The sequence below is a fragment of the Rosa rugosa genome, chromosome 5, assembly GCF_958449725.1.
Source record: "Rosa rugosa chromosome 5, drRosRugo1.1, whole genome shotgun sequence".
Taxonomy (NCBI): domain Eukaryota; kingdom Viridiplantae; phylum Streptophyta; class Magnoliopsida; order Rosales; family Rosaceae; genus Rosa; species Rosa rugosa.
Window position 1 is genome coordinate 41,119,388 of NC_084824.1, and position 12,969 is coordinate 41,132,356.

The 12,969-nt window shown below is 37.0% G+C and overlaps 1 protein-coding gene across 1 annotated transcript; it reads left to right on the forward strand.

Annotated features, from left to right (window-relative positions):
• The first annotated feature begins 4,290 nt into the window (after window positions 1-4,290).
• Window positions 4,291-10,721, forward strand: LOC133712229 (homogentisate phytyltransferase 1, chloroplastic). The gene is made up of 13 exons (XM_062138343.1): window positions 4,291-4,533; window positions 4,980-5,027; window positions 5,853-6,139; window positions 6,321-6,404; window positions 6,498-6,572; window positions 6,789-6,872; window positions 7,581-7,670; window positions 8,147-8,248; window positions 8,732-8,827; window positions 8,993-9,064; window positions 9,158-9,253; window positions 9,749-9,853; window positions 10,425-10,721. Exons 1-13 carry the CDS (start codon window positions 4,491-4,493, stop codon window positions 10,464-10,466), a joined length of 1,224 nt encoding a protein of 407 aa, XP_061994327.1. The 5' UTR covers window positions 4,291-4,490; the 3' UTR covers window positions 10,467-10,721.
• The last annotated feature ends 2,248 nt before the right edge of the window (window positions 10,722-12,969 follow it).

The following is a 12,969-nucleotide window of genomic DNA, read 5'->3' on the forward strand; positions in this document are numbered from 1 at the left end:
TATGGATATGGTTACTGCATATCTCTATTGGGATCTTGATTCAGAGATATATATGAAAGTGCCTGATAGCCTTACATTTCCCAAATCAAGTGACTCTAAACCACGGAGTGCGTTTGCAATTAGGTTGAAACACTCACTTTTTGGATTGAAACAATCCGGGCTGATATGGTATACTCGTCTAAGTGACTACTTGATTGGGAAGGGATATAAGAACAATGAATTATGCCCCTGCATATTCATAAAGAAACCAGGTTCCAGATTTACAATTGTAGTTGTATATGTCGATGATATGAACATAAAAGGTACTCTTGATGAAATAAGAGAAACCGCGAGCTACTTGAAATCGAAATTTGAGACGAATGATCTTGGGAAAACTCGATTCTGTCTAGGCCTTGAACTAGAACACCGAGTTTGTGGAATACTAATTCACCAATCTGCATATGTCCAAAAGATGCTCAGGCGATTTAACATGAACAAAGCGCATCCTGATAGCACTCCCATGATCGGTCGAAGTTTGTATGCAAAGAAAGATCCATTTCGTTCAAAGGAAGATGACGAAGAGGTGTTGGGAGCTGAAATTCCCTATCTAAGTGCAATAGGTACATTATTGTACTTAGTCCAATGCACTCGACCAGACATTGCATTCTCAGTGAACTTGTTAGTTAGATTTAGCTCAGCGCCAACGCAGTGTCACTCGAATGGTATCAAGAACATTTTCCAATACCTTAAAGGAACCATTGACTTGGGACTGTTCTTTCCCTACAGACAGACAAGAGGGGCCGCAGATGGAATTGCAATCTCCAAAGGAAATGTTGATGGCGAAAGAGGCACTCATTACACCGAAACCCCAAATAATGTTTTAGTTGGTTTTGCTGATGCTGGGTACCTCTCTGACCCACACAAAGGTCGTTCCCAAAGTAATTATGTATTTACCATTGGCAACACGGCGATATCTTGGAGGTCAACCAGGCAAACCCTTGTGGCTACCTCCTCGAACCACTCTGAGATCATTGCTCTACATGAGGTGGTTCGTAAGTGTATATGGTTAAGAGCTATCATTACACATATTCGAGGGACTAGTGGTTTGAGTTCTACCACTAAAGAGCCTACTTGCATTTATGAAGATAATATAGCTTGCATCGAGCAAATGAAGATAGGCTATATCAAGGGTGATAATACAAAACACATATCGCCAAAGTTTTTCTACAATCAGCAACAACAAGCTCTCCTCAAGATTCAAGTGAATCAAGTAAAGTCTGAGGAGAATGTGGCAGATTTGTTTATCAAATCATTGCCTAAGGCCATATTTGAGAGACATGTGAAAAACATAGAAATGCGAAGACTTTCCAAGCTTCCTTGACTAATGTAAGGATCAGGGGGAGGTGTAGACATCAGGGGGAGTCTAACACACACATGTCATCATCAAATGTAATAGGTGCGTTGTGTTCTTTTCCTTTGACCAAGGTGTTTTTTTCCTTTCCCACAAGGTTTTTGTTTTTACTGGGCAAGGTTTTAGTGAGGCAACAATTCATGCACTATTTCGTCTTTGACTTGGCACAAGAGGGAGTGTTAAAGGAAAAACACATTATGTGCCTTGTCAAAGTAACTGACGAAGAGGGAATTAAGGAATTAGCGATTACAGCTCAATCAGCATTTACTGTCATTATTATAATTGATATTTTCATTGTAATTCTCTCCCTATATAAAGGGACTATCAAATGAAATGAGTAGACCAATTCCCATTTACTTTAACAAAAACATCATACTCCGTTTTAATGTAGACGTAACAGCAACAAACCAACACTTATCTATATTATATTTGAGAGAACCCATTTTGACTAGTTGATTAAAACGCCATAATCCTTTTTAATGTAGACGTAACAGCAACAAACCAACACTCATCTATATTATATTTAAGAGAACCCATCTTGACTAGTTGATTAAGACGTCATACTCAACCAACCAAGTGAACCAACCAATACTTATCTATATCTATATCTATATTATATTTAAGAGAACCCACTTTGATTGTGAAAAGACAGTAAAAGCTTTAGATCTTATGTTAATTTTTAATAATTGAGTGGCAATATGATAAATAGTAAAATAAAATACTAAACAAAAAAGAAAATAAATAATCTTTTGAACAATTAAGTTAGATCCTGAGACTTAAAGAAAAATCAAGTCAATATGGATAAAAGATTTCTCTCTCAGCCCTAGCGCCGCAGAGAGACCCTAAACCTTCAAATGATTTTCCTGTCCGGCGGCTGCCACGGGTAGCGCCGGCTTCGCTGCTTGGTGTTGTCCCTGTGCTGGCTGCCGGACGGGTACCTCTATGTCCTGGGATTTGGTCTGCAGAATAGATGTTTGGCTCGTGGTTTTGGCAGGATGGTTGGTGGCGGTCTGGGCAGCATCTCTGGGCGTTTTTTTCTGCGTAGATCCGACGAGGGAGCTTTGGTGCGTCTGGGTGTCAAAGGCTTCCGGGACCGGCTCAGGGCGTTGGGGTCGTGGAGCTTTGGACCTTGGGACGCGGCATAGCTGCTTGCTTCGTGGCGCGCGGGGGAGGCTGCTTTGGTCGAGGCGGTGTGGGTCGCGGGGGCATGGTCGTGGCGGCATGGATCGCAGAGGCTGTGGCAGCAGGTTGTGGCGGCGGCGTGGTGGAGTGGCGTTGCATCAGAGCTATTCTCATGGAACTACAGGGTGAATGGAGATGCTTGGTTTGGATCGGGCCAGTCCGGTTGGGCCTTGAGTTCAGCATTGTCTCTTTGGGCTGCTCTTTAGGGTTTGCTAATTTGGGCTGGGTGTTTTTCCCTCAGTCTACTATTGGGTCTGTTTGGCCTCCAAATTAGATAGATTTTTTCTTTCTAAGTTAAACCCTATTTTTTTAGGGACCTATGCACTTTTGTTTTTTTTTTTTTTGTGCCTATTTACTATGTATGTTCATAGTTCATAGGCTCGCTGAATAAGTGAGCACTGGTTGTCTAATGGGTGGTGCTAGCATACCACGTCCTAGACTTTCCCTAGAGTTGGCAAGGGAAGGTATGTATCCGTGCCATTCTGGCTTGAGATGAATGAATGATTTGGTTCAAAAAAAAAAAAAAATCAAGTCAAAATTTGGGAGCGGTATTGTATGATACTAAATGGAAGCAGTTCAACCAGCTAGATCGAACCACATTGTAGTAACTTTTATATTCTTTTTTTGAAATGGGCTGGTGCGGCTACCCTCAAGCCTTGATTAATGAAATTGCAGAATACAAGGGGGGGACGTAGAGCCTGAACCCCAGATTACAATAAGCATAAAGAGAACATCCTGAAATAATATCAGGACTCTCCACAAAATCTATGTATTCGAACATGCACCAATTAGCAAAGAGTGCACGAATGGTTACTCCATTTGCTTTGACATAGCAGTGACATACCGGAAAGATAACTCTATAACGAAGAAGCATCATTACAAATAACACAGCTTTTATATTCTTTTTATTGTACTTGTTCATTTTCATTTACGCGGTTTTGGTATTACGTCCCCCCCGGAGACCCCGTCCCGTTTTTTAATTGTTAGTGAAAAGGGGTGATGACCAAGTCTCCCACTGGGTTCCAACCATAAAAATAAATAAATCACATTCACATTATCAATATAGAACACATTTATAATTACACATAGATAAAAACACTAGTTTAGCAACATACTACAATACTAATTAATTGTTCGTCCATATTAAATATCACAATTCTATTATAATATATAATTTTAGAGTGATTATATTGTAAATATGTTTATTATAGATTAGTTTAGACAATGTAAAAGTTTTATTCAAAAATATCATTTTATAAATGCAATTAATGTGATTTCTTTATTTCAACCGAAATTTCCACTGAAATCGAAATTTTCTCTAAAATTTCTTTAAATTTAAAGTACCGAAATCGAAACCGAAACCGAAATTTGAATCATTTCGTGTAACATTGCTTACTTACTGTGATTGACACTCACTTCTTTAAGAAAAAAAAAAAGGGAAAATCCACCAATTGCTCTTTCTCAAAAAAAGTCAGAGTGAGGCATTGTATCTTTTATTTATTTATTTATTTTTTCGACAAAGATCTTTTATTAACTTTTGTTCGTTTCCCAGATATAGGTTAGGTGGGAGTTGTGTTTATATTCGGTCCCAACATATCGTGTCAGAAACCACAACACACGGGTATGAGGTGTCAGTGGTTCACAGTGTGTTTCTGAACTCCAAACGTCTTCTCCTACTGTGACCCTTTTGCCACATCACATCGTCAATAGATGGACCTGTTTTTGGTCAAGAACGCACAAAGCCAACTCAAGTAAATGACATGTAATTTGGCCAATTTATTCCAGGGTGTTTCTCTAATAAATTAGTCTCTCTCTCTCAGCTTTAGTATATCAAAGTGGGTGTCTTTTGCTCTTGTTTCATAGTGCTCTCTCAGCTCATACATGAACTGAAGCAAGCATCTTTTTCTTGGTTGAAGCTATGGATTCTGTGCTTCTTGGGTCCTTCCCAAAAGCTTCTTTAGGTACTTGATTTTCATTTCACTTTCCTGAATATATATTTAAGTCCTTGGTTCTTGATTAAGCTCTTTCCCCTTGAATATGTGGTCTCTGATGGTTTTAGATACTTCCAATGCTGGAAGTGAACCATATGCATTAATAGTTGGTTGGTTCATTTGTTTGTGCTGGTACAGAAATATTGCTATCTGGGAAAATTTTCATTTTCTTTAAAGTTCATTCTTTTAGTGTTCATGGTGAGCTGACTGACCCAAATTACATTTCTTCATCTGGGTCTCTCTGTTTTTTCATGTACCAGGCTATTTTCCTCTTTTTACTTTATGTTTTGTTGGTATTGTGTAATGTGACTGGTTGAGTCAGACTCTACTTTGGCCAATACAATTTCTAGAATTTGGGTATTTTACTGTTCAGTTGCTGCAACATTTAGTTTCTGATGCATCGTAAAAACTCGTAGGTGGGAACAGTTGGAGAAGGGAGAATCTCAAGAAGATTTGCTTTTCGGGTATGATATCCCATCACAATATCTAATGCTGCCTTTTCTAATTTTTGAGCAATGGAAAGTTCCTATTGTGATTGCATACAGACATATGCAAGAATACACACAAGCACTGTTCAATATAGAATATAAGTTTAGTGTGATTGAATGAATTGTAGTCTAAATACTTGCACTACTATGTGAATGCATTTTAGCGGTTGGTCTTGTAGCTTTCTGTGCATGATTGTTGCTGAATCTGCATATTGAAAAATAGTGAGAGAGCTCCGTTCACTGTACCAATAAACTTGAAGCTGCACATTGTGTGTGTGGACATGGTGACAGTAGCAATTGTCATGATCCAGAGGAACACTAATAAAATGAATTGCATTTTATGCAAGAGTTATACAATGATTATTTTGTTCATAATCGGCGGGAGCTTTCTAGGCTTTATGTATTTGTTAGGGTTAAATAAAGTGGAAATTTCAAAAGGCAAGAAGGTGATGAATGCTTTGATTGGCTTTCAACAAAAACTTTGAAGCTTATGGGCTTCTATACATCTCAAGTTTCTGATAACCATAAGTTTAGGATTCTAATTTGTGGCTTGTTTAAACATCAGCTCAGGGGTAGGGCATATGGTAATAAGTCCTACTTAGTATGCTGATCTTATGGATACATCTCTTATTGAAATTTTTTTATACCAACATTCTCCTTGTGTAAAAATTTCTTATATCAGAGAAATTTAGCTTAGCAAACTTAAGAAATGGTAGGCCGGGTAAATTAAGATCATGGTGAATCATAATTTGTCAGTTAGGCATTTGTTACATATCATCACCCCAACTTTTGTGTTTATAGGTTCGTATACTGCAGTCAGAGTTTCAAGGTGCAGAGAATGGGACATCCTGCAAAGATACTGTGCTGTTGGGTCTCTGCATCCTCAACAGCGTAAGCATCATAACACAGGCACCAAGGAAAATTCTACATCCTACAGGAGGCATAAAAAGTTCCTGGTGAATGCAACTGCTGGTCACCCCCTTGATTCTGAACCCGGAGCTTATAATGCGAAAAACGTTTGGAACACTTTGAAAAATGCAACGGATGCTTTTTACCGGTTTTCAAGGCCGCACACAGTTATAGGCACAGTTAAGTTTTTGACAGTATTATTGTCATCACCATCTTTTCTGCTGTCCCAGTAACTTAAAATTGATGCATGAGATTTAGTGGTGAATGACAATCAGTTGGGAATATTTTTGTTAACCATCTTATTCTTTTCCATTTTCTTATCAATTTATAGAGAGCTCACTTATGCTTTTCTTTAAACAGGCATTGAGCATAGTTTCGGTTTCTCTCCTTGCAGTCCAGAATCTGTCAGATTTTTCTCCCTTATTTTTCACTGGGGTGCTGGAGGTGATACCCATATCTTGCTAAGTTTAAATCATTACGTTGCTATATTCATAAGATATGGCTGCTATTCTTACAGATTGAGTGTTTTATTTTCAGGCTGTAGTTGCTGCTCTTTTAATGAATATTTACATTGTCGGTTTAAATCAGTTGTCTGACATTGATATAGACAAGGTAGGTTTGCAATTTTACTAGTGACATTGCATTGCATTGTTTTGAAGATTGCAAATTCAACTTGGCAGTATTTTATCTAGAGTTATAGAGACAGATTTATTTATTATTATTATTTGTTTATGGCCTATATTATTCTCGGAAAGCATAACCGAAAAAATCATTTATGTAAAATATGTGGGTTCTCTAATTGAAAACTCTGTTGCATGTTTCTTGCAGGTTAACAAGCCTTATCTTCCATTGGCATCAGGGGAATATTCAGTTGGGACTGGCATCATGATTGTCACTTCTTTTGTTGTTATGGTATGAGTAAGCATTGTGGAAAGCATATACTCACCTAAACTTTGTACTTGTTTAGGACCACTTGATAACATTTGACTTTGTTTTTGTCTTATTTTATTGTAGAGAGAAAGAGTGAGGTGAGACAAAGAACAGCAAGTGTGGAACAAAAGAGTGATAATAGATTAAATTAGAAATAAAACCTAAAAGCCGTTTTAAAACTGTTTTTCTTTATTTGTCACATCTCTCTTCTTCTTCCCCTGGTCTCTCTCTTTCTCTCCCTCTCTCTCTCTCTAATTACAACATTACTAAAGATGCCCTTAGATTTGAGATGTAAATCCCTGATTTTTGCATGCTCTTCACTAGAAATTTGCTATAAAGGATGGCAATTCCAAAGTTATCCGGGTGAAGATAGATATAACTTGAGGATTTGTTTTTTCTTTAATTTCTCTAGTTATTCAAACTTTTTGGGTAGCATGCAAATTATTCAGATGCGAGACATGTTGAAGGAAACATAATTCACCATAATTCTGACCAACACCAAACAATGTAGGTGGATAACTGGATAATTATAATTTGAGGAAGTGGTGCTACATGTTGAATACTTACTTAGTATCTGTACTACCCTCACAATCATTTTTTTTCAAAGTTAATTTCTTCAGTTATTATTTAAATCATAACCATGTCAACATTTTAGGCAATGCCCTCTAATCATAACCATTTGTTTTACAGAGTTTTTGGCTGGGATGGATTGTTGGTTCATGGCCATTGTTTTGGGCCCTTTTCATCAGTTTTGTACTGGGAACTGCTTATTCAATCAATGTAAGTTGCCTTGTCCATGATTAACAATCAGATGACTGAAGTTTGAATCAAAGAGTATTATCATCCCACAGCATACAGTGATACAGATGGCCTCATTTCAGTAAAATTGGTCGGGAGGGTAAGCTGGGACTGTTAAGTGAGTCTGACCCAAGGGGTCTTTGCCCCTAGAAAAGAACAATAAAAGGAAGGGCAAAATGAGTCCGACATATGCAAGATCTCCATGCTAATGTTCACATACAGATGCATGTGCATAACCCTTTTTTGGGAATATTGTACCACCCATCTCTAATAAACTTTTTCTGTAGTGACATGTTGACATGCACTTGCCACTGCATAACCATATAGCATACCCGTGTAGTTTCAGGAATGTGTATATATGTGTTCCCCAATTTAACACATGAATGTAGTTTCTGCCTTCTTTTTTAGATTAAAATGAACCTGATGAGTAACATGATTTTTCACTTTTTAAATTTCAGGTGCCACTACTGAGATGGAAGAGGTCTGCTGTGGTTGCAGCAATGTGCATCCTAGCTGTTCGAGCAGTGATAGTTCAACTTGCTTTTTTCCTGCACATGCAGGTTTGTTACTTCGGATTGTGATCTAGTTTACTTCCACTATTTCATTCTCTCACAAAGTAGTTGATCTAAACATTATTTTTTCTTGTGTGGGAGGTTATTTGTTGTTACTTGTTATAAGACATGGCCTATGTAACGTCATTGAAAGATATCAATTCTGATGTCTCTGAGCAATAGTTGTGAGTTCCTGATGCAGTGCCTAGGAACATACAAGTCTGCATGCACACGCATGCATACAACTGGGACGGCAATTGATTGGTAGAAAAAGAGAAAAATAAATAAATAAATAAATAGCAACAGGCTATGTTTGGTTTAGTAGTTAGTTAATACTTGTAAATTGATTGCTCAAATCTGCAACATGAGAAAAGTAACACAGTTTGACTCTGGCAGAGGCATCAGGGTGAAAAATAGAGTTTGTCATACAGATACTAGTAAAATTGGAGCAAATTCTCAGTATTTGAGTACTAATTTACGTAACAATTTCAGACCCATGTGTACAAAAGACCGGCTGCGTTCTCGAGGCCACTAATCTTTGCAACAGCATTTATGAGTTTTTTCTCTGTTGTTATAGCATTATTTAAGGTAAATGCTTTTCCTTTTCTTTTTCTTTCATTTTAAGAGGAACAGTAGTTATTTTACATCAAAGCTTATGCTTGTTTTGTCCTTTAGGGGTTTGCCTTAGTTTAATACAGTCAGTTCCTATGAAAAGGACCGTGATCAATTTTAATCACATGTTGAATTATGTAGGACATACCTGATATTGATGGAGATAAAATATTTGGCATCCGGTCTTTTACAGTGCGTCTGGGACAAAAGCGGGTAACGTTTTACTATACTTATGTTTCACAAATAGAAATTCTAGTATATGCTTTTCAGTGGTACACTATATTTTTTATGCCTATCTCTGGGCAGGTATTTTGGACATGTATATGGCTACTTCAAATGGCTTATGGTGTGGCCATTTTAGTGGGAGCAACATCCACCTTCATGTTGAGCAAATGCATCACGGTAGGGCTTACAGTTATCTAATTCTAAATATCACAGTACCCAACTTGATAACTTCTGGGTTTATATAATTCTAAAGATCACAGTTGCAATTATTACCCAACTTGATAACTTCTGGGTTTATATGGCTCAGTTTCTTTTTTATAACTTAAATCACACTGGGTTTACTCCATCAAAGATGGCTCAGTTTTCCATTAAGTGGCTCGGTTTCTCCTTTAAGGTTAAATTGTATCTTCCCTTACAGCTACTTTTTATTTTTTATTTTTTTTATTTTTATTTTTTATCTTGCAATAATAGGTTATTATGAAGTTTTAAGTGTCTCACATCAAGGGTTCTAAAATATTACTGACCCATCTTTAAGCTTTGGTTTTTCTGTTGAATTGTTTTATTGTTCAGTTCTTTTATATTTGTTCAATTACTAGTATACTTAAGAACTGAACAATGTAACATCTCAACAAAGAATAGGGATCTTGATTTATTCTGTATATGCATATTTAGGTTTTGGGACATGCAATTTTGGCTTCGATACTCTGGAGCCGAGCAAAATCTGTCGATCTCACCAGCAAAGCTGAAATAACAACCTTCTACATGTTTATATGGAAGGTAAATGCCAATCTCAGCTATTCTTTTCTTCTTTTTTATTTATTAAAAATCGTAAGTTGACCCATGAATAACATTTGTTAATAATGTACATACTTTCTGTTACGCTTTTACAAATGTGTATCCACACACCACTTCAGGTGCTCACATTACTGTTTCTAGTATTGTTTGTAGTTGTTTTGTCTTTGTCAAGACATCAAAATGTTTTCAAACACTTAAGATCTCCATGTTTTGGGAATGACATAGGCTGGGCAAAGAAATGGAAATTCCCCATTGATGATTTTTAAATTAGCCAAGTGTGGTTAAAATAGTTTGCACTAAGACCTAAAAATTTCAACCATGTTAAGCCAACTGTGATTCAGATCTTTTTGGCCGTATACTTTCTCAAGTAGATAGCCTCAGGTAGTGTCATCTATAATTTGGACCCTGCCAGAATAACTTGAGCATTTCCGACCTTGATTTTTGGAGTGTGCTAGTTGTAAAATGGTAGTGGATTTTATAGATCGTGTATGCCTTATTTGTATCAAATTTCCATGAGGTAAACTTTTCATTAATTTATTTATTCTTCTTGCAGCTCTTTTATGCTGAGTATCTACTTATCCCACTTGTTCGATGAGAGGAGGATACAAGTTGTTCGAGATTATGTGTTAAGTAGCCCAAGGAATTGCCTTCAAAATCGTAGAGGGTAATAACTGCTATGATTAGGCTGAATTTGTTCACCATACATTGAAACGTAGAATCTGAGAAAGCAAATTTTCATTCAGTGATGCACTGCAAACCGAGTGACTACTAATTAAGAGATCTCAACCCCCAATCCGTACAGCGGGTTCATGGGTTTTTTCTAGAATTTGAGATTTCATCATTTCATCGACTTTGAATGACTTGTAAATAGCTTAGGAGCATATAGTGGCCTCATTCAAAACCTTGTCCAATAACAAGGTTAAAAAAGGGTACCCACACCCCACTCAACTATGAATGGTTACATCCTCCTCGAGTATGAAGGTGAGCCTTGGAGGCTCAACTTCTGACCAATACAACATTTGAGACTGAGAGTAGCTCTATTAGGGAGACTATGGAGATCTCAAGTCTTATTTTGAGACCACCAAACAACACTAATATTAGTCCTATACACGGAGGTCCTATTTTATTTCCGGGACATTAATTTAACTATAATATTATTTGATATTTAATAAAATAATTTATTTAATTAATAGTCATTAATTGAGATCAAAAATAAATTTTCCTTTCATTTATTATTTTCGGAAAGTATTTCGTTAATGCCAACAGTTAATATAATATTTTTTTGCCTCCCTCTATGCCCTTCATGCTTTTAATTTTGATTTTCATGCGTTAGGTTGTAGTAGGGGTGCTTCTTTGTAGACTTGCTTTTTCCTCATCGAAAAAAATATATAATATTTTTTTTTGGGTATTATTTGGTTAAAGGATTGTTCAATTTAATATCCATTGAATTTAATTTACTGAATTTCTTAACTGTTAGATTCAAGAAAATCAATTTTGTTTTCTTAATTTTTTTTATAAAATTTTTGGACGAATTAATAATCTAAACGCTGTATATTTTTTACCATTGCATTGGATGCAAGTATGCAACTGTCCTCTACAGCGAATAACTGTTGAATGAGGCCACTATAAAAAAAAAAATTACTATATACTATTTGTCAAGGCACTGTTCAAACCACCACGTACAATTTAACCTCACATGTCCAATTAACAATCAAGATTGACCACCTTTAATTCTAATCAGAAAGCAACAACCCAATCTAAACACACACATAGTAACGCAGGATTCCACGTACACTACTCGTGTGCTCCCAACAAATCAACCCCAACACAATTGATTCCAAAGGTTACGTGAATGACATGCAGCTCACCTCTCCAACCAAATAGAAGGCATATTATTCATTCAAGCAAACCCTGTCTTGCAGCGAAAAGTACAGTAGAGATGAGAACTACCACGACGAGATTTTTCTTTTTCGTTCCAATTATATTAACTGTGATGTGTTACGTTGCCTTGACAATTAAGGGTTTTTTTGTTTTGTTTTTGTTTTTGTTTTTTGTTTGGTCTGCAAAATGATACTGTCCTCCAAAAGGATCCTCCATTTGAGACTTGTCATGAGACCTGTCCTCCAAAGGCCTCAGTCTCCATGAACTAGTGAAGTTCTCTTCTTCTTTTTATCAGAAGGTAATCATTCGTTGGACAAAAAAAAAAAAAGGAAGAAGAAGAAAGATTACAACCTTTGAAATCAAATGATAGCGATTCCACCAACCGCCCCAGATCATGTCCAATCCATTGACAATCAATTTGCTAATCATGAGCAACATTAATTGTTGCATTCATGGGGTTGGAAGCATAACTCAATACATTGTAGGTGGCCACCAAAGTTTAATGTCCTCCACGACAGTTCTCTTTTTTAGACTATTAGCAAATGTCTGAAGAATTCCCTATTTTGCAGCTTCGATCTAAAGCAATCCCCCTACAACATTACAACTATCAGCAGCAAATTTAAAACCATCTTTAATAACTAAAAGTTTAACAGTAAGTGGTGAATGATCTCCACATGGGGGATGCTAAAGTAGCCATAAGATCACCACCTTCATTTCTGATCACGGTTCTTAAGCCCGGTTGCTACTATTTTCGTTCCCAACCGCATTAGTGTTTAATTTGAGGATACCATGGAACGGAAAAGCAGCCATAAGATCACCTGCTTCATTTCTTATCACATTCGCTAAGATGCGCTTGCCATTATTATTGACAAACCATCTATCTTGATGTCTCAACCTAGAGGAATGCTAGAAATTACAATGACTTCATATAAGTCAAATAAACTCGAGATTAATGCCATGTTCCGGTCTCCGGTGGGTAGAATTAAGTCGTCCACCAAGGCTCGGCTACCAAAAGACGACGAGGGCTCCAAATTTTAAAGACATATGGTCAAGGATTTCTTGCAATGGCTGCTTGTTCGCTACATATACCGGAGCTGACCTTTCGCTCACCATAGACCACTTCTAAACGCCGGCTTTCTCTCTAGGCTAGGGCCGGCCTTCGATAGCAGGAGATGGATTCGAACTCATTGAATCCACCAATAAATCAATCTTTGTTT

Bases quoted from the DNA above. Each gene is read 5' to 3' on its own strand.
- LOC133712229 (XM_062138343.1), top strand. From the start codon at position 4,491: ATGGATTCTGTGCTTCTTGGGTCCTTCCCAAAAGCTTCTTTAG. The intron at 5,028-5,852 runs GTATGATATCCC...TTGTGTTTATAG, and splicing joins CAAGAAGATTTGCTTTTCGG to GTTCGTATACTGCAGTCAGA. The intron at 7,671-8,146 runs GTAAGTTGCCTT...TTTAAATTTCAG, and splicing joins GAACTGCTTATTCAATCAAT to GTGCCACTACTGAGATGGAA.